The following is a 27,894-nucleotide window of genomic DNA, read 5'->3' on the forward strand; positions in this document are numbered from 1 at the left end:
ATAAAAAACATTTTCCTTATGTCTCCAGAATTGACCTGAGAATCATCAGGTATTTAAATTTTCTTCAGTATCAAAGTAATCCAGTGATAGATGTCTATACATCCTTGGGTACAGTGCAAACAGGAACTGCTAATAGCTATTTCTAAAGACTTTTAATGGTGCCAATTTGCTGGAATGTAAACGAATTAGGCTAAAAAAAATGGGGCCCAAGTTTTAGCCTACTGAGTGACTCAGTGAATCCATGGCCACATTATAAGTTCTGTGTACATTCCCCAAAACATGGAAACTATGATTCCAAAACTAATTAGGGTATATTGAATGTGGTGGGGAGGGAGGGGGATTGTCTCAATGTTGTCTCGACTTTGCAAACCCCTAAAACTACATCATATATGGTATGTTTTATCAGATACATGCCTATGTTTCCATGACGATTTAGTATGTTGTACATACTGTGTAGAATTAGTATGCAGTATGGATTTTGGACACACTGTTTGCCTCCGATACTGAGCAGCCACTTATTTGAGATTTTAGCAAATGGTCAGGTTAAAGTAACTAAAAAGGGAGACGGAGAGGGGGAGATGGTTCGCCTAGGTTAGCATTAAGACTGGAAACAGCGGCAAACAGCTAGCCTGGCTCTTTCCAGAGGTAACAAAATACACACAGCAGCACATCTAAAGCTCGCCAATTCACGTTATATATTTTTTGTTTAATATGTACACATACGGTTTGTTTAATACATACACATACAGCTGTCTTGTCATCACTATGAGGTAACAAGTGGAGACTCCACAAGGAATTTCAAGATATTCAGTGTCATATATGTTTAGTATTTTCCTATAGAATTGTGAAAATTTGTATAATGCCATCAATCTCTACAAAATGGCAACACTACTAAAGTCTGATCCAGATATCTCATAAGAATCATTCTAGATTAAGAACCACCACTGTCACCAGTGGAGTATTGACAATAAATCAGTCTGTAGTAATTGCACGTTTATTTTTTTTCAGTACCTCCTTCATGAAACACAATGCAATTATATCAATTGTAATTAATTACGTGAGTGTCAGAACGAGTGGGAAGAACAACCGGGGACATTTCCAAGGGGATTACTTTGCGTATGTGTTAGTGTAGCTGGTATGACACCATACTAATATCCTACTATATGACTAATGAAGACTTCAGGGATTTGAACATAGATGTGAAAGATGAGTTTGTATAGTTTTTGTATGTGCCAGTGCTCTTACTTATTTACATATGTGTTTCACATCGTGCACACTGTTGTGTCCATACATTTGTATTCCCACCTGCTTTGGTAGTTACAGCTACAGCAGGCACAGCTAACCTTCTGGAGTCTGTTACAAGATAACTGAAAAAGAATAGATAATTGTTAGTCACTTTGTTGATATAATATAGAAGGTATAATAGGAAGATGTGGACATGAGAAAAAGGATCACATGAAATTGATTGCTTCTTGGATTGAAACCATTGGTATTCAGCAGCTGATTTTCAAATCTCAATTGTCAGACCATCCTTGAATGCACCAACAACAAAAGAGGTTTACATCCTGTAAAGAAGGACAGGGCAGTGATTGCATCTGCTGTTTGCAGTTGTGATCACCATGTTTAATGCTTCTCTTTATGAATGGCCAAGCACATGATGGGATCGGTGATCTGAATATCATGTGTTCTTGAGTTAAAAAAAAGTCCCTCCTGTGCATTTTGGGAAGAGAAAGAGAAGCAGTGTTTTCTTTTCAGTTTCTGATGTTAGTGGTATTTATTATCAGCTGGGGCAGTGGTTGTTTTGGGAAGACAACTACTAGACTGATAATGTGCTGTGCATATTTTCACGAACAAAGTGGTAGAATAAACACAGCGTAATGGACAACTTTCTTTCTCTGAAAACTTTGAGTTGGGTATTTTATTACAATAAGTAGGAGCTCAGAACACTACTGTTTGCTTTGCATTAAAACTTAGTATTGTAACTGGGATATAGTGCTGCATTTGCTTTGGGGGGAAACCAGTTTATATGTATTTTTTATTTTTCTACAATACACCCAGCACTGGTTGATGCACTGTGAGCAACTGTAATGCGAGTTTTATTCATTTATTTGATTTCTCCAAAGAAACCACAGAAAAGGTGTAGCTCACCTTCATATTTGAGGTTCACCCAAACTGTATTAGCTGTTGATATAGCCCATTTTTACTGAGCAACGAGTTAGTATGGTAGAAAAGTCCTATGACTGCATTTCCTGCTGGTTGTTTAACAGTAAAATCCTTCGCGTTTTATGTGTTGTGAAAAGCTTTAAATGTGAAGCATCTGAAGTTAGTGTTGTTGTAGGCTACATAGTAGCCTAAGTGCACTTCTGATAGGCGTAGAAGATTTATCATTTTGTCCGATTGTTGCTGAGTGTTAGTGGGAGCATGTCTGAGACTGGAGACACCCATCTAGTGGGAGGGGAAACACTGGAGTGTGATAAAACTACACTAGATTTAATGGATGAATCATTTTCCTGTAAATCCTTCATGCTTGGAAAAGCAGTGTGAGTCCTGCCGCTTATCAAAACTGCTATATGGCGGAAATAATTATTGAATACAATACATTGCCACTGCAGAAAAAATGCCAACCATAAATAGTTTTAAAAATGGTCTTTGATTTAAAAAAAATCTTAATGATTTTAACTGTAAACTTGCAATAACTGATTTTTTTTGGCTTCCTGGGGACAGAGGAAAGTAAGTGAACTCGATTTTGACACATCATCACCTTTTAGGTTGATAGGCCAAATTTGTTAGCAAACAGTTGCTTATTTACATATCCAACAGTTATGAAGAAACATTATCTTTAATTTGCAGTTGTGTTTCTTACAATCTGATGAATATATGTCCAATATTCACTCTCTTTTAGCTCTGTTGTTGTCGCTTCCAACTCTTCAGTGAAATATCTGTCTATTTATGTGCTAAATGCTCCACCATGTTCACCAGCTAGTCGCTTATTTTGGCCGTCTACTGTTTGGTGCTGAGCAGGTAGTGTACAGTAGGTTTTTACAGCTTTCTATCTGAAAACAGCTGACTGCTGCTGATGAAAATTATGCTACAAGAGCATTGAAAGTGAACCAAAACAATAAAGTTGGGGTCCGTAGAGTTAAACAATGAGCTGAAACTCACTATGAAGCACCACAAAGCCAAGGAGAACTGCAGATTCAGGTGCTCTAAAATCCGTTTAGTTTCATCACTATGAAGGACCCCTTTCACATTGTCACATTGTTTTCACAATGTCATTTTATCAAATGAAATATTGTTATAATGAAAACATTGATTATAGCCACTTTACATCAACTAAAGGTTAAGGTCCTCTTATAAACAACCAGTGTAATTTTAATGAATAAAGTGAATACAGCCCACAAACAGCCGTATTGCATCATATCTTTCATATTGGAGGTGAACCACATTCACTGGACCAATCACATTTAAAGAAATGGATACTACCATATTCCTGCTAATAATTTATTCCTTTGCAGGCTTGCCTCTCCACTGCAGCAAAGTAAACCAATGTGACCATCCACCGATGCACATGAAAACTGATGAGATGCAGTTTGTGTCTCTGTGTTGAATATTTTTTAAGTTGAACATCATTAGATGCTGATGTTGTGTCTGTTCATTGTTGTATATCTCTCTTCTCCATGTTTCTGTGTGAAGGTCAAAATGTCTTTGTCTCTCTGTTTCCTGTTTGTCCATCCGTGCTTCTGCTCCTTCTCAATTATTCATATTTTTATCTAACAAAGATGAAGTATGAAAGTATGATGATGATGTTTTTTCCCTCTAACATGAGTGCACACAAATACCATACTTGACTTTCACTTGCTACATTCACTGCCTCTGCTTTTTGTTCTGTGGTTTGTAACACACCACCCTTCTCCTCCCACTTCCCTTAGGTTTTGGTCTGCTTTGGGTTGACTGGTCATTATGCTGATGCAGCTCTGTAGTTTCAAGGTCAGTGCACCCCCCGCCCACCCACCACCACAATCATCCACCACCTTCTCATTTGTGTTCTTACCAACATCAATCACCCAGTTTGTCTGAGATTCAACCATTAGGGGATTTTGACGTCTGGTTCCATTACAAACATATCTTTATGTTCAGTATATTTTGATACATTTTGCTCTGACATTCAGTATCATCAAATGTTATCAAGTTCATGCCAAAATTCAAACTATTTTTAACGAAGAAAAATTTCTGCCATATTAATTAAAAAAACGAAGAACTGAACTGAACTACTCTTTATTGCCAGTGGATACAAGGGATGGAAACAATAACATAAACATCTGTAACATCTAATGAAAACCAATAAAATAGCCATCTGAGAAGTGTTGAGTCAAAATCATGGTGATTATTTAAGACTGTAGTTTGTGTTTTAATATTGGCATGCATTACTTTATGAGTGTTTCTGATATTTTTACCCTCAGCACTGGGAAGTTAAAACAACAGAGGGGATAATTTATACGTGTTTTATATTGTATTATATTATAGCATGTTTTGTTTAAGCTGATTCTGATCTGTGTTTAAGGTTATTTCTGTTATTTTTTCCACCGCGGCAAAAAAATCCAATGCAAAGATACCACTACAGTAATTATGGGTGCAAAAATGACAGATGAACTGAATCAGTATCTCTCTGACACAGCTGCAAAAACATAAAAAAAACCCTACATTTGTGCAATAGAAGTTTCAGAAAATGTAGTGTTTGTTGCATGGCTGCTACGTTGTATTGCATTTTTTGCATCACTTTTAATGTGTTTGTGTTATTCTGTCCACCCATAGTACTGTTCTTTATTTGAGAATTTATATTTTGGGAGACTTCCTGCTTTTGCTCCACTGTTTTTAAAAAAGGAAAATGTACATGCTATTGAGTAATAATCCACACCCAAAGATGTTTAATAATATTTGTCCCTAAATAATTACGATTCTCTAAGATTTCACTCCTGGTTTATATGGCGACACCTGTTTAGGTTCCTCATCCATTCAGTTAGTGGTTTCATTGACACATGTATTGACCATTCGGAGCAGCAAACGTGTCTGGAGTGGTTAATCTCTCAGAAATGCAATAGAACAAGAGCAGCAGCTCATATCTGTTTAAAGAGCAGCCAAACAAACTGTGGCCTGACTTTATTCATCATATAAGAGAGAGTGTTTTGTTAAGAAGACTAAAGAAGACAGCCAACAATGTCATCTAAGGTTAACTCTTGTATGAATTATGTCAACAAGGCGCATGAACTGGTTTCTGTCTTCAACATCATGTCCAGTACAGGCATGCATTGTTTCCTGTGAATCCCTTGTGTGCGGGTACACAATTGATCCTTCACTGAGCTCTGTCCCGCTTACTCATTACTGCAATGCCTGTCCAGCTTTCCACTCTAACACAGCAAATATACAGTTTACAGTAATAATGATGGTAGATTTACCACTCAAAACTCTTTTTTTGAAACAGTGTATATTCAATTTCACATAGAAGTAAACAAAAGTAGGCTCCTCATTTGTAGCTGATGGCTACTGATTATGTCAGCTGAATAAGGAGTTGTTGGCAGATTTTATTAGCTTTAGCTAACCACCTAATTAATGCTAAATCAGTGAGTTGGCTAAAAACTCCAGGCAACTTTTTAATACGGGAATCCCACAAAAGCGTGTAAAATATGTTAATGATGACTACATATGTGATATAATGCAAAAATTAACGAGACTAAAGCTACATGTTCCAGATCCTCAAAGGCTTCTGAGTAGAGTTTGGTCAATTTCTGGTTTTGCCTGTCTGGTGTAGGAGCTTAAACCAGTTTGATTTTATGCGACCAGGCTAAAATGACATTTGTCATTATTAAAGGTTCTGGCAAATTAAAGAGTAGCCTACATCAGCAACCTGTGCCAACGGTGTCACAGTGCTAAATCCAACTTGTATTAGTAATAAGCAATATGACAACTTGGATTACACAATATTATGTTTGTTTATAAATGGACTAAAAGAGCCATTAGTGTCTGACAAGCTGTGTGCAATTTACTGCCGAGCCGAGGCTGACAACATGAAGGAGATCATATTTCAGTAGAGGGAGGGGGGAAGATGTGCATGGCACATGCTGTGTCTGTTTACTAGAAAGTTCAGGATTTTTTGGGGTGACGAAGAGAAGATGTAGTAGACATAGTCTAAAAGAAATCTAAAACTGTACCAATATGGCAACATATCAGATTTTAAACTGATGAAAGCGGTGAGCCGAAAAACGTAGACGAGGCAAGATGTAAACACTGCAGGAAAAAAGTCATGGCAAAAGGAGGTGATGGATCTAATGTGCAAGCCCACCTGCGACAATATCATGCCTCCACTGCTGCACAGATGGGCCCCACAGTGAAAGGGGGACAGTCTTCGTTATAACTGTCGATAGAGGGGGAATTTACCAAGGGCTTGAAATATAAATGAGACAGTGCTAGACGGAAGGAGTGCACTGAAGAACTCAACACATACATACTAAAGAGATAGTGTCTTTTAAATCACTGCTCATGACACTTGGTATCTTAGTATCATCCACCAGGTTGTAAGTATTTTGGTCAAGTTGCCATCCGTGAGATCTACAATAAACTGAGAAATGAGGTTCAAGTTTTGATCTCAGAGGGCCATCACTTCACACTGATGACTGACATGTAGTCAAGTATTAATATGACAACGTATATGTCGCTGATGGTTCATTTTATTAACAAAGAATGGAAGATTGCATCAAAGTACCTCCAAAGAATCTTTTTACCAGAGTCCCATGTCAGCCACATGGCAGAAAACTTGCCTGATGTGCTTAAAGAGGCCCTGCGTGACTGGCAACTGGATCAGATCAAAGTGTCAGCAATAACAGCTGACAATGCAATCAATATTGTAGCTGTGATTAGGAAATTAGACTGGCCATGGCTAAATTGTTTCGGTCATAATCTCAATCTAGCCGTGACCAACACATTCTCACACGAAAGGCAACACACAGAAAGAGCTGTCGGGGTCTGTCACAGCATAATCTGCCAATTTTACCACAGCTGGCAGAAACTAAGAGACCTGAGAAAAGCACAGCAAGAGCTTGGTCAATCGGAGTGCTCTCTAAACTATCACGTTCATAACCATCAATAAATGCACACATCATTTGATGACCTTGATTCTTGTACATATTGTGAATTATTCTACAATATATATAGAAAAATAATAAATATGTAAAAATATGTGCATCATACTCCAATATATAACAATAGTGTGAATAATAAGGCTGAGAATGAATGGGATGTATAAATGTGGTAAAGAGTTACTATACACTTTAACATGTTTTTTGAGCTGTAAAAGAAATGATATGTCTGTACTGTGATGAAACACATCAATGATGGCGTTGATATTGACATTTCTTATTAAAGTTATAAAAATTGGCATTTCATGGTTTGAAAATGGCTTCTTTACGTCATTAAATTTTTATAAAAAAAGATTGTTAAGGCCCTCTAATCAGAGGAGGGCCCAACTCCCCCAGCAACCGTCTGTGATTGGGAGCCTGTGAAACCGCATTCATTTTCAAATATATACTGATCATGACTCATCATTCACAGGAGTTTGCGCTATTTTTTGCTAATCCTCTACTTGAAATCGTTTGGCTTTGTTTTTTTGACGGCTGTAGAAGCACCATTGGACTGCATTCGTTCCCTTCAGACCCTCATATGGCCCGGTACTGGTTGCAGATGGCAGCAGGTCCCTCGATAACAACACACTACTTTGTGCATTTACCAATGGCATTTTTCTCGAGTGTGCTTCTAACTAAATGCATGGCTCCGAAAGCTCCGCCCTCAGGCATGGAGGCTGGAGCAAATCCAGGAGCCGAGCACAGCAATTCACTGTTTAAAATGATGACCAACGTCCACATGCCTCTTTCACCTGGCAAGATGTTAATGTCTTGGACTCCATCAACAAAGCCCTCAAGCCAGTGAGTGAATTTACTGACATTCCCTCAGGGGAGAACTATGTCACCAGATCATCTGTTCTCCCAATGCTCAAATTCAGAATGAGATTTTGGCTAAGGGTGAGGAGGACATAGACCTCACCAAGGATTTGAAAGCTGGCATCGTTACACGACTGGAGGCGTAATATTACAACAACAACAACAACAGTTGATGTGTGTGGCCACTTTCATTGATTCACGGTATAGTGGGATTCATTTTCCCCTAGCAGATCTGGGTAGCGTAGAGCACAAAGTGGAGGTGTAGGCAGTCATTCTGGCGAGGCAAATGCACCAAATTACCAAGGAAGGGGGAGGAGGGGGTTGAATCAGCCCATCTGCCACCTCCTAAAAGAAAAACTTTGGGAAATCTTCTCCGTGTCAGGTTGGCAGCCTCTGCCATCCCCAAAACCACAGAGGAAAAAGTTGCAGTGAAGGCGAAAATCTAGGTGGCAGTGATTGACGGAGAATCCGACCCTTTAGAGTAGAGGAGAATCAAGTCCCACTTTCCATTGTTATCAAATGTAGAGCGCAAGTTACTTATGCATTTGTGTAACAAGCACTCCATCAGAGAGAGTGTTCAGTTTTACACCTCAAAAGTCTCTTCTGAAGCCAGCAAAAGTGGACATGCTGGTGTTTATGGCCAAGAATTCGTGGTAACATTGCCCTGAGAAAGCCTAGACTAAACCTACGCCATGTAGGATTTTAGTGGAATTGGTTTGTATATTTGCACAGTTTGCAAGGTTATTTTTTATATTTGTCACGTGTAAGAGTTTTCTATTTGAACATAACATGTAGGCTACAAACTGTAAGCCTAAAGCATTTCTCATGTTGCTTTGCTGCAGCCGCACATTTAGTTTAGACTGATACTTGATATTTTGTTTACATTTTCCATTCTGATTGCACTGTTTGACTAGGCTACTGATTTATGCCTTTGTATTTTGTATTTTGCCAGTTACTGAGGCCTATTGGTTTATAAATAACATTTTGATATTTTTGCTCTTCATAAACAGTCTCTTAAGTTGTACTAGGCCGAGGTCAATTGTATTTATGCCTTTTGTATTTTGTTATTTACTTACGCGTATTGTTTATAGATAACATTATGATGTTTTTGCTCTTTATATATATTATTTTGATGTTTTGAAGAAGAAATCATCTTAGAGGTGCACTACCGCCAGCAAGTGGACTGGAGTTGCTACACTCTCATTCATGGGCTCTCACAGTGTCACTATGTTCCATTCAGGAGGGTCTGCTGAGTCAACTTCAGTATGCTTGTCTGGAGTTTGGCTTAATATCAAACCAGTATAAATTTTTAAACCAGCCCATCCCTACTTTTTGAGGACTAACCATTCTGTTTTGCAAATGTAATTCTACATTGGGTAACAGGTATGTCTTTAAAGTTTAAACATCCCCAAATTCAGTGAAAAGCAGGACAAAGGCACTAACTTTACTCTAAATTTCTGATATAGTTGTAGCTTGGCTCTCAGGCAGTGGATGTTTTGTTCCAGAAATCAATTCTCATTTTCCAATTTAACCTGTAATCTGTGCTGGCTAGATTCAGAGATGTGATGGCGGAAAGACCACCCGTGCTATGTGCAAAACTGGCAGTAACAGACTTAAAAGATGGGGCAAATTAAAAATAATTTACAGGTGTTGTTCCTGTTACCATCATGTCAGCTGATATCATGAGCCTCATCCCAGTTTCACTGAACTTTCTCTGTAAAATTTCAGTTCAGCACTGAGATCCATCAGCCTCCAGACAAACTAATATTTACCTGAGATAAATGAAACCAGCTGCTGGAAAGGTGTCCATTACCCTGACTTAGTGTTTGATTTCATTGAGTGACTTCTTTAACTAATTAAAAGTTCATTTCCATAAAATAACAATGATAGATATTACATTTTTTATGGCTTATGCTTAATATATTTCATGAAGGCAGCTGGAGATGTCTTATATTATTCAGCAGGACACTATAAGGACTATTTCACTTGCTTTGTAAGAACCTGCATAATAAATGGTAAAATAAGTATTGAGATCTTTTTTTTAAGTAAAAGTAGCAATACTACAATATAAAAATACTCCATTTCAAGTAAAAATCCCACGTTCAAAAGTATTAAGTATTAGAATCAAAATGTACTTGAAGTATCAAAAGTAAAAGTACTCATTATGAAAAATAACACCCATAACATACTGTATATGCTGTGTTATTGGAATACTATCACTGATCCATTAATATGTAACCAGCATTTTAATTTTAACTTTAGTTTAATCTATAAAATTATATCATATTTTAAAAACTGATCATACTGTATGTTTTACATGTTAATTCTTAATCTGCACTGACTTGTAACCATAGTTGCCAAATAAGTGTAATGAGGTAGACGGTACAGTATTTACTTAATAATAAGGTAATGCTTATCTAAAGTACAAGTACCTCGAAATTCTACAGTAAGTAAATTACTTGAGTGAATGTACTTACTTACTTACTTCTCACCACTGTGTATAATATTCCTCTAATATCTTTATACTGACATAGAAATATCATAGCAATAGAAATATTGCTATGATAGTTCCCTGTCATCAGTTTTGTATTTATACCTCATTACTTTATCTACATTTATCTTTATTTTAATTTATCCTATGGTAAAATAAGTTGTATGTTATGTTGTTGCTACTCAACATTAGGTTTATTCTCTTACAACATGCAGAGAATCAATTAAATTCTATAGGAACTGTGTGTCCGTTCCAGTTTTTGGCATTATTGGCAGTTACCACCTTTAAACTGAACCAGAGATACTAACCTGAATAACCAGGTGGGGTCTCAGCCAGGTTTGACCAATCCTCTGTGGTTATAAGTATTAGTAACACAATTTTATCTGTACTCGGAGAATAGGGATTTGTGAATCCATACAGCAACAGTCGGGCTGACTTAGCAATGATTTAGCAGCTTTCGTTTCAAATGCTTGTCACTGGTAAAAAGGTAAACTGTTAAATCATTACATTCACACACTGGGTCTGCGCTTCTTAGCCCCCAAGTGAGTGGAGTCACAGACAACACTGTCAAGCATTACCCAGCACAAGTTGCTTTTGGATGAAAATTTACACATAGATAGTAATGTTTGAATTGATTGTTGTAATAAACACAAACAGGCTTGTAAATTTAAATTGCTAATATAAGTTTTAATTTATAACCATTACATACTAATCATATTGGTGAATTATGTATATTTTCTGACATATTTTAAACAACACATACTAACAGGGAACTGCTTTAAAAATTTATTACTTTGTATTATTAAAGAGAATCCTTGAACACTCCATTTAAAAACGTTTCTCTTGTTGATAGTGGCAATTAAAAAAAAGTGTATGTGATGGGGGACAAAATCCATAGTTCTCATTCTGTATCAAAATGAATTCGAAACTTGAATTAGACCTGTGGATTTTGTCCCCCATCACCTATATTGGAAGCGCATTAGGAAGGGATTTTTTAATGCTTCGATGTTCATATGGGCACCTGATTATTGTTTTAAGACAGACTTGGAAACTTGTGAGCCTGTCTTTTAAGGTACAGTGGCATGTGATTGACTAAAATCACATGGCACGGTTTATCACAGAGAGGACGAAACTAACTAATTACAGAAGTAATCTGTTTCCTCATCTGATTTTCTTTGTCTTCCGAGCAAAACCTTTTACCTTTATATTTAGCTAAAACCTTTTTGCGGTTTATTTTGTTGCAGAACTTGTACCAGAATCGGTTCCTGGGCCTGGCGGCCATGGCCTCCCCAACTCGCGGCAGCCAGACCCGCCAGCGCTGTAAGGATGCGGTTCGTCACAGCTATGGCCCAGAGACCTATGCTGTCAATGGTCTGAACCAAGAGGCCTTCATGCTGGGGCTGTCACGCTCCACCAGTGACATTGATCTAGTCTCCCCAGATGCCCGCTCCACACTCACCATTAGCTCCTCCCACTACACCATAGGCCAGTCTGAAGACCTGGTGATCACATGGGACATCAAGGAGGAAGTGGATGCCGGAGACTGGATCGGAATGTATCATGTTGGTAAGTGAGATATGACATGATGACATTCAATGTTAGTCTGATTGAAATGACATGAATAATACTTTTTGTATATTTTAATGACAGTAGACTTAGAAGCTACAATCTAAGTTAAAAGAAGTAATGTTTGTTTCTTTTTAAAGTATTCAAATTATATTTAGCCACAGTTTGTTCTATTCTGCATTTAGGTAAGACTTATACAACTGATAATGTACTAACCTGCTTATAATGTAATAGAATGTTGATCACAGAACATAATAACTTTTATCGTAACATGTAACAAATTATTACATTGTGTGATGGTTATTAAATTGTTATTTTGGTGGTATTTTTCAAATAATTGATGTGGCCGCAGAAATCTCAGTGGTGGATACCTCAAAATCTGTCAAATAAAACCCTTTGTAAAAAACTACCTGCATGGCTGGGTAACATTAATGGTATATGAAATAATGTTTTTTTTTTCTTAAATAATTTGAGTGAATCGACCAGTTTACAAGGAGGTTCTTTATTCTGTAACTTACATACAGCATTAGGGCTGTATATTGGGAAGAATCTGGCGATACAATGAGTGTCATGATACAGGGCTTACGATTCAATATACAGTATTACGATATATTGCAATACTGTCAGCAAGGCGATATATTGTGATTTTTTTCATATAATTTTAGGAAAAATCTCATAGCATAAGGAACACACCACCAAATGCATAAAATCTCAGTAAAAAAAGTCACCTTCTTTATTCAATCAGAAAAGTGGGATCTATATTAGCATTTAGTTCAGTTCCTGTAACATCCAGCATCATATCACTACTTTTTGTGCAATCTGAGCAAAGGACTTAACATATGCTTATATCAGTAAAAAAATAAAAAAATAGAAGTGTTTGCAGGATTTTATAGGTCAACAAAAATAAGTGAATAAGAAAATATAAAAAGTGTTTCATACAGTGAGTTGAGAGGGATCCACTCATTTAACGTTAGCTGTTTGCTGTTCTGTGAGATGTACGTCACAATACTGTCTTGCTAGGCGTGCTCTGAGATTCATTGTCTTCCCCGAGTATTTGATTGTTGCATGGCACATTTTGCAAATGACAATGCTCTTGTTGATCTCCTTAGTGCCTTCTTTATTGAGGAAGCCAAAATGAGCCCACCCTTCAGCTCTGGACACAGTGGAAGCTGGTCTAACTCTTTTGGATTCAGCCATCAGTGGTAACGTTACTAGTCAGCTAGGTTTACTAATGTTAACGTTAGCGGTGCACCCTTGGACTACTTGCTACTTCCTGTCTCAATTTGTGTGTAGATTGCAACACTGCTATCTAGTGGTCGGGTGTTTATACACAATACCAAGTGACAAAATGAACCACTGTCTGCCACAAGTCTTTGCACGTAAACTATTAATTAAAAATCAATACAGTGTTGTTTAGAATCGATACAGTATCACAAAACATAATATCATAATACTGTGTATTGATTTTTTCTTACACCCTCAACAGCATACTTGTGTATCCTCACTAAAGCCCTTTTTGTGCTGGTAACCCATTTGTGGCAATTTACCAGAACCTGTTCACCCAATTTGCTTTTGTTCTAGTGTGAAAACAAAGACATTGTTCCTCATTGGCTTCCCACCCGCCAGAAGTAGCAGTTGTGTCGGTTCCATATGGACAGTAACATGGTTTTCATTGATATACTGCATACTATACTATACTAAACTAATATATTTATCGTTGACACTTAAATCATAATGTAATAACCATCCTAAATGTAATAACATATCACATTATATGCAAACAATTCACAACATTATTGAAAAGTAAAAATACTTCTTGGTATAGCCATGCTAGCAGCATGGCTCTAAGGACTGCAGTGTCGGTTGGTTGGTCAGTCCACCACTTTGGTCCTGATTGAAATGTCCTAACAACTGCTGAATGGATTGCCATAAAATTTTACAAATTAACTTTGGTGATATCCTGACTTTGTATCTAGTTTTCATCTAGCAACATCACGAGGTTGACATTTGCAGTTCAGTGTTAAATAACTTGATAGCTTTTGGCTAGATATTCAAGGTGGAAGAATTGTGACGACTTTGGTGATCCTCTGACTCTATCTCTAACGCCAGCTGAGGTTGACATTGTTGGATTTTTAAAAAAAATCTCAATAATTCCGTACAGACATTCATGGTCCCCAGGGAATTAATTTTAATAACTTTGATCCTCTGCCCTTTCATCTAACACTATCATCAGGTCAAAATTTCCATTTGAACCAGAAAAAATAATGAAATGTCCATCTGCCTCAGCTGTGAACATAGAGACATTATAGACATTATAGACATTATACCTGCTAAACATCAACATGTCAGCATTGTTATTGTGTGCAAGTTAGGATGCTGATGTTAGCATTTTGCTCCAAACACCGCTGTGCCTAAGTACAGCCTCACATAGTCACTAGCATGGCTATAGACTCTTAGTCTTTTTATGCCACCGCATTGGCAACAGCCATAGCCGAGGCATTATGTTTTCCATTTGTCCATCCGTATGTCCGTATGTCCGCACATCTCATTCTCGTGAATGCGATATCTTGAGGGAATTTCTTCAAATTTGGTACAAATGTTCACTTGGACTCAAGGATGATTAAATTTTGGTTGTCAAAGATCAAAGGTCAAGGTCACTGTGACCTCATGTCTGTCCCATTCTTCTGAACGTGATACATCAGGAACGCCTTGAGGGAATTTCATTATGTCTGGCAAAAACGTCCACTTAGCCTTAAGGATGAACTGATAAGAAATTGGTGGTCTAAAGTCAAGGTCACTGTGACCTCACAATGCATGTTTTTGGCCATAACTCAAAAATTTCATGTGCTAATTATGACAAAATACACTCAATACCTTTTAATAAATTCTTTCAAAGTCTTCACTACATATGAGTCACATACATGGATGTAAATTGCAACTTGACTGGTTGGTGGAGGCATACAACCAAGAGGTAATAACTCTAGTTTAATTATATTATCTGGTGTTGCTACCTCATTTGTAATTATCACTACACTTGTGTTGGATAAGATTTTTGATGTAGTGTTGTGTAAGAGATTGTTCAGTTTAATGAGAAGTCATTTGAGGTCCAGGCACCTTAAAGCATTGGTAGCAAATAAAGGGCACTCTATTGACAACTCTTCTTGGAGAATCAAATGCAGTTTATGTTACTGAGTGTAATTGGAAACGAAATATTTAAAAAAATACTTCTTAAAATGATTCTGGAAGGTTGAAATTGAAGTTTGGTTCAATTAGTTTTATCTCTCTTTCCAGATGAGGCTTTGTCTGAGAACTTTCTGGACTATAAGAACCGAGGCATCAACGGCTCTCACAAGGGACAGATAGTTTGGAAAATTGACTCCAGCTCCCACTTCAGTGACTGTAAGTAATAAAAACTCTCCTCTGATTATTTTGAGCAGAGAACAGTTTTCCCTCAAGGCAAACAAGCTTCTCATTCAAATAAACTCAAGTTAAGGTCTTCCATGAACAGCCTACAGTTAATGTTAGATATCGTACTGTTAAATCATTTTTATCACTTCATCCAAGTCAAGTTAGCTGTTTCATAATGAAATTTTGCCCATTTCTGTTTGTAATTCTGTGTTTTAAGTTAGGCACTTCCCTTCACCTGTACTCTGTCACATCAGTGTAGGCTTAATCAAAATCAAACCATCTGTGCATTACTTCCATAAATTAAAGTCTCAGTTTCTTCTGAAATATGGACACTGAGTGGACACTGGCAAAGTGCACCTGAAAAACAGTGGTAGGAAGAAACCACCCCTAAAATATATTGTAGTTTCGTTCAGTTTGTCAGGATTACAGAAAAAAACTGTGTAATGTGTCACACTGTCTTCGAAGCAAGAAAGGTAAACATGAAGTCATATAAACATACTGGTAACTAATTCATTGGATAATTCGTGTCATTCTGAATCATCAGCTCTACATAGACCCACAGAAGAAAATAAAATTCTGAAGACTGACAGCAATTCATGCAGCAATTTACTATACCCGATTTGTTTATACAGTATAACCTCATTGGTGTCACAAAGAGCTCAGCATGCAATAAGTGGTAATGAGCGGTCCACTCTACTATTTTGGCTCAGTCTCATCACTATCATCAGCCTGATTTCCGGCAGTAGCAGGCAGCTGTTTTCTGTAAAAGAAAGCTCTAACAAACCCACTCTACTCTATCTGCTCAGTACCAAACAGCAGATAAGGTTAGTGACTAGCTTGTGAACGTAGTGGAGCATTCAGCAGCTAAAGAGCCAGATATTTCGCTTAGGAGTTAATGGAGACCAAAACAGATCTTAAAGAGAATGAATGTTGGACTTGCCTTCACCAGATGGCCGGAAACGTGACGCCAAATGAACACTAATGTTGTTCCCACCCTGCTGAATGTGTAAACTTTTTGCTAACACGTTAGCCACAACAATTTTATAAGGTGGTAATATGTCAGTGTTGTGTTTACAGCTTGTTGCTCTGCCCCCAAGTAGCCAAAAAATCAGTTGATCCTGATTTAAGCTTTTGAATTTACACAAATGCCACTTAACTATGACATTGTCCTGCGGTCTCTGTCCAGTTGTTTAGTCCACACCAGAGTTCACCTGACAGCTCTCACACCGGCCAAACTGAACCAAACCAGAGAGTGTATAGTCATATATAAGTAGCCGTAGTTCCAGTACATTCACTACTTTGCAACAGATGCAACCAATCCCAGTCTTTGAGCCAAGTGGTCTTCATTTTGGGGTTTTTACAGTATATTCGGTCTTAAACAACAAAGTTGGTTGAGGCTTTAAGCCAAGATATTGCTGCAGCAGTATGTGAAGTACCAGTCTCTGAAAAAGTAACAGGGTTCCTTGCAGAAGTGCATTAGAGAGTAACAGAGACAAAACGGCTGCAGGGAGACAGTCACAAATGGTACACAAATGGTGCACAATTGCTGCAATTAGGGGTGTGGGGAATGGTGTGTATGTGTGAGAGAAACTACATGGATGCACACATGAAACAGAATAAATATACCAGCATAAAGCTGCCCAGGTGTTTTCATTTAGTAACACCAACCTGTCTATCACAGGTGAAGGAGGCTTTTTCAGAAAGTTTAGGCTTTATAGGGCTGAAGCTGATTTAATTGTGTCAGCATGGAGAAGCATCTGGAACAGTATATAAAATATATGATATTAACACTAATACACCGCCAATAGTATATCACTATCACAATACTACTTGCAAAAAAATTGAAAAAAACAGTTCAGGTTAAGAAGCCTTCAAGTATGACTGGCAGATAACTTTTGTGATTTCGTTGTTTTTCATTTGTTGAAATGCTTTAGTTGTTGTATTGTTGTTCTAACATTGGCGTTTTTATGGATGCTTAAGAATGGGTCTGGTGCAAGAAATCCTTAATATTATTTCAGAGTTACAAGACATGATGTAGAAAAAAAAAATAAGGGCTAAAAAATAGATTAAATTTGAAATGACCCACCTTACAATAAAATGAAATGAAAACCTGTCACAGTCATAGGAGATATTTGGCTATGCTTGAAATCTAAACAGGCACTCCATCAGCTATTAGATAGGTGCAAAAAAGGTCCCAGGAGGAAGTTCCATTTTCAGAACTACCTTTTAATATACTGACCTTAGACTCGTAGGATGCTGTCTCAACCATGTCTTTCAAACCTGGAGCTTTAGCTATTAACCAATGCTGCAAAATAATTCTGCATGCCCTAATCATACTCAACATAATGACTGAAATGCATATTTTGATATACAGTATTTGGTTTGTGTGATCTGTGTCATAGTAAATGTAAGGTGGGAGTAAGGGGGATTGCTGAACCAAAGCAAATATTCCATCTTCAAATTATTTTCCTAGATCTTTCTCACAGATAAGAATTTCACTTTAGATGAGTTATTACTTATAAAATTGTTCATTATTTTATAAAATTGCGAGTTGTGGGGCATTTCTTTGGTAAATCCAAATAATGTTGAACCGAGATCATACACAGTTTGTTGTCTGTTCCAAAAATGTTCTTTACCCCGAAGACTGAATTGTTAAATTAAATATCCATAAGACATAAATACACTGTTTTTATAGATCACCATTACTGTGTGTGTACAGCAGTAGGATCCTTGTTTGAGTAACACTGCTGAGTATTTCCTAATGAGGTTTTGTCTGAGCTTGTCCTTTGTAAATAGTTAAAGGGTATTTAAACTGAGGACTTTAACTGTTTTCAAAATGTGAGCGTTTTCAAACATTTTAAGGCTGTGCAAATAGAACTCACTAGCTATGTTTTTACCTTTAATGCAGGCCCACTTGTGCATATTATATTCAATCAGCTTCCATGCAGTGTTGCTGTGTGTTTCCCCTCTTCTTGTCAAACCATCTCAGTGTGTCTGGCCAAACAAGCAGAAAAACATGGAGCTTTACTATGACCTTAATCTGCTTGTGTCCCCCAAGCATTTTCTTTTTTTGCTCTACTTCCCCTATTTTCCAATAGACTGTAGAGTCCCAGAATTGATAAATGTCAACAATCAACTATCACTAATAAAAATTTCATTTAGTTCCGTAAATCATTTAAAAGCCACTAAGGACATGACAGATGTATTGAATAACATTTGAAATTCTCTCTCTCTCTCTGATTAAACCACTATACTTAATTCAACATGTGCACAAACTTTTGTGCTGATCACTAATGTCATCAGCAAGATGCCATTGTGTTTAAACCACACCTGTGTTAGCCACTGTAAATAGTGTTGAGCATAATATTTTTGCAGTAATCAGTCACATGGGTACATTAAGCAGGAAGTCATTGCTGGAGTGATCCATCTGAATGTATAAAAATGAAAAAGATTTGTTGTGTAACAGGCATATTTTGAAATCAAGGTAAAATAAAACAGTGTGGAGAAAGATCCAGTGTCGGTGAAAGGAAAGTAATTCTTGTTCAATTTTCTCTCTGTCATTGCTGCCTTCCTTTCTAACACATCTGTGTATCCTCCTCAGCTGAGACCCAGGTATGCTTCAGATACTACCATGGTGTTACCGGAGCACTGCGGGCTACCACACCAACTGTAACCATCAAGAAGGTCTCTGCACCTGTGAGTCTCACACACCTCATGGCTTTTTTTGACATATGCAGCTGTCTGAGATATGTGAGGCTTCATTGTAAACTCAGTATCTTGTGTCTTTTGTCTAGTGTGAAAGTTAGTCCAGCTTCTCTATTTTTGTTCTCTAATGGTTGCTTGCTATGCTACAAGCTACTCCTAAAGTTAAACTGCACATACACCTCTGATGAAAGTACATATTACTTTAGAAGCCACTGAGTATATACATTGATGATATTTGATAAATACATATATACATCAAATCCTGTGAATCAACTGTGACATTGAGCCATTTTCTCCTTTTCTAGTTTAGATACTTTCTGGTTTTACTTGCATGCCTTGTACATAACATAATGCAGCAATAACCCTTTAGTCCAATGCAGTTTAAACATTTTAACTATTCATTGTTCATTATTTGAAGATGGCCAACACCAAAGATAATACTTAAATACTTAAATAATGTGGTGATACTGCAAAAATGGGAAGGACAGATGTATAAACATGTGACAGGGCTATGTTTGGAACTGTATGCTATTTGCTCTGTACTGAAATACTGTGTTGCACGAGAAACGTCACACAGGTGTAAATTTGTTTTCACCTGTCAAGATGCATGAAAGGTGCTATCAGTACGTTGACCTTTTATGCAGCACTTTGTGTCTGTATTATTGTAAAACACACAGGTGCGAAAGAAAAGAAATAAAATATTTAATACAAGTAAATGCATACAGTACTATGCAGACGTTCTAAGCACTAAAAGTAAAGCGAGGATGCTTTCAAAAATAATTATGGAGGAATTGTTTTTATTTATTAATAAACACCATACAAACAAATAAGTAATTGATGTGACCACCCTTTGCATTTAAAACAGCAAGAAATTCTCCTAGGTGCACTTGTGCATAGTTTTTCAAGTTACTTGGCAGTTGGTTGCTCCAAGCATCTTAGTGAACTAAATCCACAGTTGTTCTGTGGATTTAGTCTGTCTCAGTTGCTTATGTGTCCTCATGTAATCCCAGATTGACTTGATGATGTTGAGATCCATGCTATCTGTTGCAGGAATCGTTGTTCTTGGCGCTGAAGATAGTTCTTTATGACTCTGACTGTATATTTGGGGTTGTTGTCATGCTGCAGATTGAAAGTGGGACCAATCAGACACCTCCTTGATGGTGTTGCATGATGAGTAAGAATCTAAACCTGCCTAAAACTTTTGTACAGCACTTTACATAAAATACATATTTAGGGAAACGATCGTTAAGAAAAGGTAAAATAAAATTTTTGTCCGTTCAAGCAGTTAGCCTGATTTGTGCAGGTAGTTAGCAATACTAACAAGTGACCTGTTAAACTGAAATTGTGGCATATAGGGGTTGTTTTCACAATTGTGGCTTTGGTCACAACCATCCTGGCTGCTGTGGGATGTCTCTATCTATGTAAGATGAATCCTGAACTCCCACAGGTAATGTGATGAAGGGTAGTAGTTTTTAATCAGCTTCACATAGAGCAGTGATATGCACATCTGTAAATATTTTGGCTATTTCACCTACTACTGCCCATCATGATAATAACCTTTACAGTTTTAAGTAAAATTTATATATTTATATTTATTATTTATATATATATATATATATATATTTTTTTTTTTTTTTATAAAAAAATATGTAGGCGGACAAAACACTGTGATGCAGAGCCATCATTTCTGAGCTTATTATCCACCTGGTCATTCTACCCCACTACATATTGGGAAAAAATAGCTTGCTTCTGGAGATATAAAATGGTTTTGAAGATAGTTGTACCACCACAGTGCTGATGAGGGAGAGACGTGATGCAAAGATACTGCATGAGGTGATAGGGACAGTCAGTGTTCTGTTGTATTGAGTTTTTGTAGTTTGGCTGCTGATTTGTCCCACTCACCAATACAGTCAGCAGTTCTTCTAGCAGCAGTGGCTTTGACTCACAGCTCATGCATGCAGTTAAGGTCCTTTTAAACTCTTAGCGCCCTATTGCTGCAATTTACATCAAAACTCCATCACACTCCATCTCTGAGTCATAACTCACTCAAATTTAAATACACACATGATACACATTTTTTTTTACTTTCTGAGGATATCATTAGCTCCAAAAATACACTCCTTATAATGTCAGAACTTGCTTGAGAATAATCAAGTTTCAGGTTTTCTTCAGTATCGAAGTAATCTGTTGATAGTTGTCTGTATATCCTTGGGTACATTTAAAACAGGGACTACTAATAGCTAATTCAGCATGTTTTTATTTGTGCCAGTTTGGCAAATTGTAAAAAAATATATGCTAAAAAAAAAAAGGCCTTAAGTTGTGGCCCACATTGTGACTCACTAAGTCCATTTCAACTTTACTCATACTTTATACTTCCTGTTTACATCTCTTAAAGCCGCAAAAGTGTGGGATAATAATGGGACATGTGGCTTTGTGGCTGTGGATCCAGAAATCATCTTGCTGCTTAAGGCATCTGACTCTTTGACCACCTCTAATATGCAAACCTATGATATCTATACCGTGGGGTCCAAAAGTCTGAGACGATGGGAAAGTGGTCTCAGGCTCTTGGACCCAACTGTATCTGTCACTTTAAAGGAGTCACTCTCATGCTGCCTGAAACAGTAGTGCCCAGCCATTGGAAAAGCAAGGTGTCCTGTGTGAATTGAACAGCAGTTACAAGAGAAATTGTCAGAGGAAAATCATTAAATTATTTTTTTTCACGCAGCATTACCCCATATTACTGCCACTGTATCAATATTCTCATTGCCCTTCCAAAGCTTCTATCAGTCACACCCTGTTATAAAGAGGGTGTCCAGCTGGGCAATTGGATTTCCATGTTTGCCTTCCCATTCTGCTGCTGTGGGCCTCTGGAAATGCTGATGGGCCCAGAACTTGATATGTACTTGCTTCCAGAGGACAAAGGAATAAAAATAACTGTCATAGGAAGAGAGACAGGGGGGGAGGGAAGAGTACAGATAGCAGAAGATAGTCCAGTTCAGGTTAGTCATTCAGGATTTTTGAGAGGAGCGGTGGAAAGCACCAGGTCAAAGTGCTTGAGGCCAACACAACAAAGACAGAAGGAGGAAGAGGAGAAGAAGAAAAGAAAAAAGGAGATGGACAGAAAGGGAAGCATTGGAGGGAGATTGTCTGCTTTTATTTTTGTTCTAGCCAATCAGAACATTCAGACACTGCATACAGTGAAGGCACAACATATTTTGATGTATGTGTGTGATGGACGGCATGTGTGTCCAGCTGGGACTGCTGTCTCCCAGTCATCCTCAGAGGAGGAGCAGGAGGAGGACGAGGCTCAACTGGATAGCCTGGGTAACGATAAATATTTGCTCTGCCCATGTCTTTCTATTCTCTTACACATATGCCTGTGACAGCTCATTAAGGCATCTGCCTTTTCCTTTGTTTTCTTGCAGCAGCTTAACAGACTTGCAGTCTAACACTCTCTTAGAATCTAAGCTAACTGTTTAGCCGAACTTCAAAATGTGTGATACGACACTTGATAAAACACAGTGGGTTAATATTTGTTTGTAAAATCTGATGTTTTGCTTATGACATACTGGTGGCATTTGCACTGTTTATTCAATAGTTTTTTTTTAGCAAAGTTGGTGTTTGATACACTAGTTTGCTAATATATCAAATGAATTCACAAGAACAGATCAAACATTATAGAAACAGTTCAACATTTTTGCAAATTAGGCTATTTAGCTTTCTGGCAATAAGTACTATAGCAGGAAAGGCTTCAGAGAAGTACTGAGCAGATTGATAAACTGCAGTCCCTCTTCTACCACAAATTGTCATATTTACATTTCTTTTTGTGCACAGATTAAACAAACAAGATACAGTTTTAGAGATGTTGCTGGGAATGTTTTTGAACTTTGGACAGAGCCAGGTTAGCTGCTATCCTCTGCTTCCAATCTTTACGCTAAGCTAGGTTAACCACATCCTGACCTCAGCTTTGTATTGAACACACAGATATAAGATTGATATCCATTTTCTCATTTCAATCAAGGAAAAAAAGCAATTTAGTATATTTCCCAAATGCTTAACTATAGATTTAAAGTAATATATTATATAAATACAAAACTAATAAAAAATTGAATACATTATATCTTGGGACGAAGGGATTCTCAGAAAACCAAATTTCTTGGTTATTATGTGTCCATTTGTTGTTTTACACCTTCATTTAACCATGGAGTCTTAACTGAGAGGCAGCTCTGTTTCAGGAGTGCCACACTCATACAGTTACACACATTCACACCTAAAACCACAGTCTGATCTGCCAACCACTGCTCTTTTTCATTTGTTGCACAACTATTGGTGTTATTTTTTCATTTTTCATTTGAACTTATATATATGTGAACATATATATGTATATGTATATATATATGTATATATATATATATATATATATATATATATTTGTGTGTATGTATATGTAATTATATATATGTATATGTGTGTGTGTATATATATGTGTGTATATATATATATATATATATATAATATAGATTGTTATAAGTTGTTGGACCATTATAGTGGAGATGATAGGTTCTATGCTACATTCTGTTGTAAATAGCTTAATCTTTACTAATGATGAATTTTCCTTATACTTAACAACAGTATATAAAAAAATAACTCAAGTTAATGAGTGAGGTCACTGGCAAAATGTCTGATGTCCTCTCTACAAAACCATGTATCTCTACTCTTTCAAGCTAGCTATTCAATTCAATTCAATTCAATTTAATTTATATAGCGCCAAATCATAACAGAGGTTATCTCAGGGCACCTTTCATGTAGAGCACGTCTAGACCGTACTCTTTATAGTTATATTTACAGAGACCCAACATTACCCCATGAGCAAGCACGATCAAGCACGCCAAGGTAAAACATGTAGAAACCTTGAACAGAACCCGGCTCATGGTGGGCGGCTGTCTGCTCCAACCGGCTGGGTTGAGTGTAACATAAAGATGTGTAACAATAATGAGACTAATAATAAAACTAATAATTATAATAATTGGGTGAAAATAATACTAATAAAACTAAATATAATAATAGATGATAATCATAATATTTGAAGCAGTGGGTGTTGAGCAGGATCATTGGGGTAGTAGGTGGTTTGCATTCACAGATCCAGACTCTCTAGCACTAGGGGCAGAAATACCTGCGGAAAGCAACAGGAAGAAAGAGGAGAGAGACGAGAGAGCACAAAACTACGGGAGAGAGAAGAAGTCAAGTTAGTAATGAGCACTAAAGCCATATGAATGCATGCAGGTGGAGAGGAAGAGGAGGAGAGAGGAGCTTGGTGCATAATTGGAAGTCAACCGGCAGTCTAGGCCTATAGCAGTTAGGGGATGGTCCAAGACAAGCCTGAGCCAGCACTAACAGTAAGCTTTATCAAAAAGGAAGGTTTTAAGCCTACTCTTAAATGTGGAGAGGGTGTTTATAGGGTGTTTCCTAATAATATTGCCTAAAGGAAGTGTATAGAAGGTGACTAGAACTGGTCCAAGCACAGAACCTTGTGGAACTCCGTGACTAACTTTTGAGTATATGGAGAATTTATTGTTAATATGCACAAACTGAAATTGATCCGATAAATAGGACCTAAACCATCTTAGAGTGGTTCCTTTAATGCCAATTAAATGTTCTAGTCTCTGTAATAGTATGCGATGGTCAGTAGTGTCAAATGCAGCACTAAGATCACAAGACAAGTGCAGGGACAAGTTCTGTGTCCGATGTAATTAAAAGATCATTTGAAACTTTCTGTAGTGCTCTCTGTGTGCTATGATTCACTCTAAATCCTGACTGAAAATCCTCAAATAAACTATCATCATGTAAAAAGTCACACAACTGGTTGGCAACAACTTTCTCAAGGATCTTAGAGAGAAAGGGAAGGTTAGATATGGGTCTATACTTGGCTAAAACATCTGGATAAAGAGTATGCTTTTTAAGAAGAGGTTTAATTACAGCTGTTTTAAAGAACATAGCCTGTTAATAAAGACGTATTGATTATATCTAGTAAAGAGATGCTAACTAAGGGTAAAACTTCCTTAAGCAGCCTAGTTGGGATGGGGTCTAAGAGACAAGTTGATGGTTTAGATGAACACATTATTGAAGTTAGTTGGTGAAGGTCGATGGGAGAGAATCTTACTAAGTATAGATCAGGTTGCACAGCTGTTTCTAAGGTGGCTGTGTTTGAAGATAAGTTGGTGCCAGTAGAGGGCAGGAGGTGGTGAATTTTGTCTCTAATAGTAATAAATTAAATTCATGCTACAGCTTTGTCCAAACCATTATTTCAATGGATTTAACTCCATTTAGAAAAGCTATTTGTTTGCTTATCAAAACATGTCATCTTTTGCATTATTTCACTGGTAATGTATAACGGTCAGAAACAGTAACTCGCTGTTCACCGCTGAATGGCCTAAGATGCTCACACATTAGATTCCACTCAACTGACAAGCTATGTAAGCAGCTACGTGCTTAGCTAGCTAGCTAATGTAGCAAACGGGTGTGAAAAGCATGAGCGACATGACGGTTTTCACAGGAGAGTAAAAGATGGGGAAGTTGTTTATTTACTTTCCAGCACTGCATCTCACCAACTAGGTTACAACTTAGTGTGAAGTCAACACTTCACTCAACTCACCACTGCAGTGTCATCTGCTAAGCTGCAGAATGAATGGGAAGGGATGCTCTCATCCTTACCTTTCAAGCATCTAAATTACTGACTGTCTGACAAACTGTAGCTGGCTAGCTGCCTTGCTAACGTAGCACACAGATGTGATAAGCATGAGTGATATGATGGTTGTCAGGGATGGGGTTATGTTAGAGTTATTTTGAAAGGGAAAATGATGGAGTCGTTGTTTATTAACTTTCCAGCAATGTTTTTCACAAACTAGTTAGCAACTTCCATGAAGACACTGTCTGACTCTGCACTATCGTCTGCTCAGCTGTGACGCTTACTCTGCTGCTTGTGCTGCAGACAGTGCTGAGAGTATTGTAAACGATGGAGTTGGAGGGCGGACAAACTGCTGGACAAATTACGTTATGACACAATTTCTAAATTGCCCAAAGCATATTTTCATGCATTATACTCTGTAAAAAAAGTTTTCATATTGGTGCATATCGGACAACATATACGCCGATACTGATATAGCTGCGATAGCTCAATAAATCAATAAAATCGGGTTCTACTTATAAAATAGTTCTGTAAGACCATAAACTGGCATTAGGGGGTTAAGCTCCTTGTTCAAGAATGGATATGAAGGAGAGGCAAGTGCTGTTCTTTCATTCAGAATTTTCCAAATGTCATGTAGCCCCAGGTTCATGACTACTGCTGAGTGATCGACGTTAGATGATGGCATTTGACAAACCACCCCCCAAAGACCTGCTCTCAACACTGAGCTGACATAACCTCCTCTACACTACATTGTGTCAATGTTCAACCACACTAACTGAGTTATATCACCCAGAATCTTTGTCCTAAGGCACTGGAGTTTATTAAAATATCTTACACACACTCACACAGAGGTTAGAGCCGTGATGTATCCCAATTATAATCAGATGTGGGTCCATTTCGTAAATGTAGGCTTGCTCTAAACTCATCATGGTTGGGGGAAGGGTGATTTTATTGTGTAAAATCTCTTTCCTCTTACATTATTTAAGATTGTTGCAACACCTAAAGGATTCTCATAAATTATACATTCTTTTCCTTTTATATTTTGGAAGTGCCTGAGTATTTGGTCTTTTTCTGTATTCTGCAGTACGATGGTAGATTATATAAAGTGTGCTGCGGATGGATGAAGTTGTCATTTGGTTTATCTGTGAGATTAGAATCATTTAGGAGAACCATGCTGGCACTTCTCTCTGACTGTACTCAGCAAGGCAGATTAGCATCTCATTAAAATGAATTGGTCCAAACATCTGTCATTTTCTTTATCCCTTTATCTTGTTGTTTTCACAGCCTGTTTTTTGTTTACAGCCCATTGCATAAGCATTCAGACCTGACATAATTTTGTAAGGAAATCCTGCAGTACTTTTGAAGACTCTGACACAATAGCTTTTTATATTCCCATAATGTCCCTATTTCCGTGCTTAACTTTCTTTGTCTCATTGCTTTTGAATTCATGGTTAACCAAATTTGTGAGATTACACTATATTCTGAGTCACTGTGAAATCAAAAATATCCCATAACTTCATTTGAAATTTTCTATACAATGAAATAAGCACTTACATGCATATGTCACATTAATGCCAAAATGTTTGCCTAGTTATCACCAGAGTGAGTGTGTCTATGTTGGTCAGCCCACTAGCCTCTGTCCATTCAACAGCATATAATACCTCATCAACCACTGACCAGATTATGATGAAATTTGGAATGGGTATTAGTTGTCCCCAGAACATAATTTCTAATACTTTTGGTGACCCCCTTGACTTTTTTCTAGCTCCACTATCAGGTCAGAACTTCCTGCTAATGGCCTCTCGTTCCAAGACGAGGCATCTGAACAGGACTAAGAGACTAATGCTGCACTATTGGCTCTGTGAGGCTGTAGGCTGAGGCATTAGGATTCAACCTCTGGCAACCATGAAATGATACATCTACTCAAAACCATAAAAGTCAATCCCATGAAATGTTACATGGAATATCTAAAAATAGCCTGTAAATTTGCTTGATATTACTTGATCCTGCGTGGCATTAAATAATTTTTGGCATAACTGAATAATGTGCTA

The 27,894-nt window shown here is 37.4% G+C and overlaps 1 protein-coding gene across 1 annotated transcript in view; it reads left to right on the forward strand.

Annotated features, from left to right (window-relative positions):
• Positions 1 to 3,960: 3,960 nt before the first annotated feature.
• Positions 3,961 to 27,894, forward strand: part of LOC120790036 (E3 ubiquitin-protein ligase HECW1) — a 77,498-nt gene continuing 53,564 nt past the window's right edge. The window contains exons 1-4 of the mRNA XM_040127288.1: positions 3,961 to 3,987; positions 11,724 to 12,045; positions 15,337 to 15,444; positions 19,055 to 19,149. Coding sequence (XP_039983222.1) covers positions 3,961 to 3,987; positions 11,724 to 12,045; positions 15,337 to 15,444; positions 19,055 to 19,149 — 552 coding nt within the window. The remainder of the gene's footprint in view (positions 3,988 to 11,723; positions 12,046 to 15,336; positions 15,445 to 19,054; positions 19,150 to 27,894) is intronic.

Source organism: Xiphias gladius, chromosome 5 (genome assembly GCF_016859285.1).
Source record: "Xiphias gladius isolate SHS-SW01 ecotype Sanya breed wild chromosome 5, ASM1685928v1, whole genome shotgun sequence".
NCBI lineage: Eukaryota > Metazoa > Chordata > Actinopteri > Istiophoriformes > Xiphiidae > Xiphias > Xiphias gladius.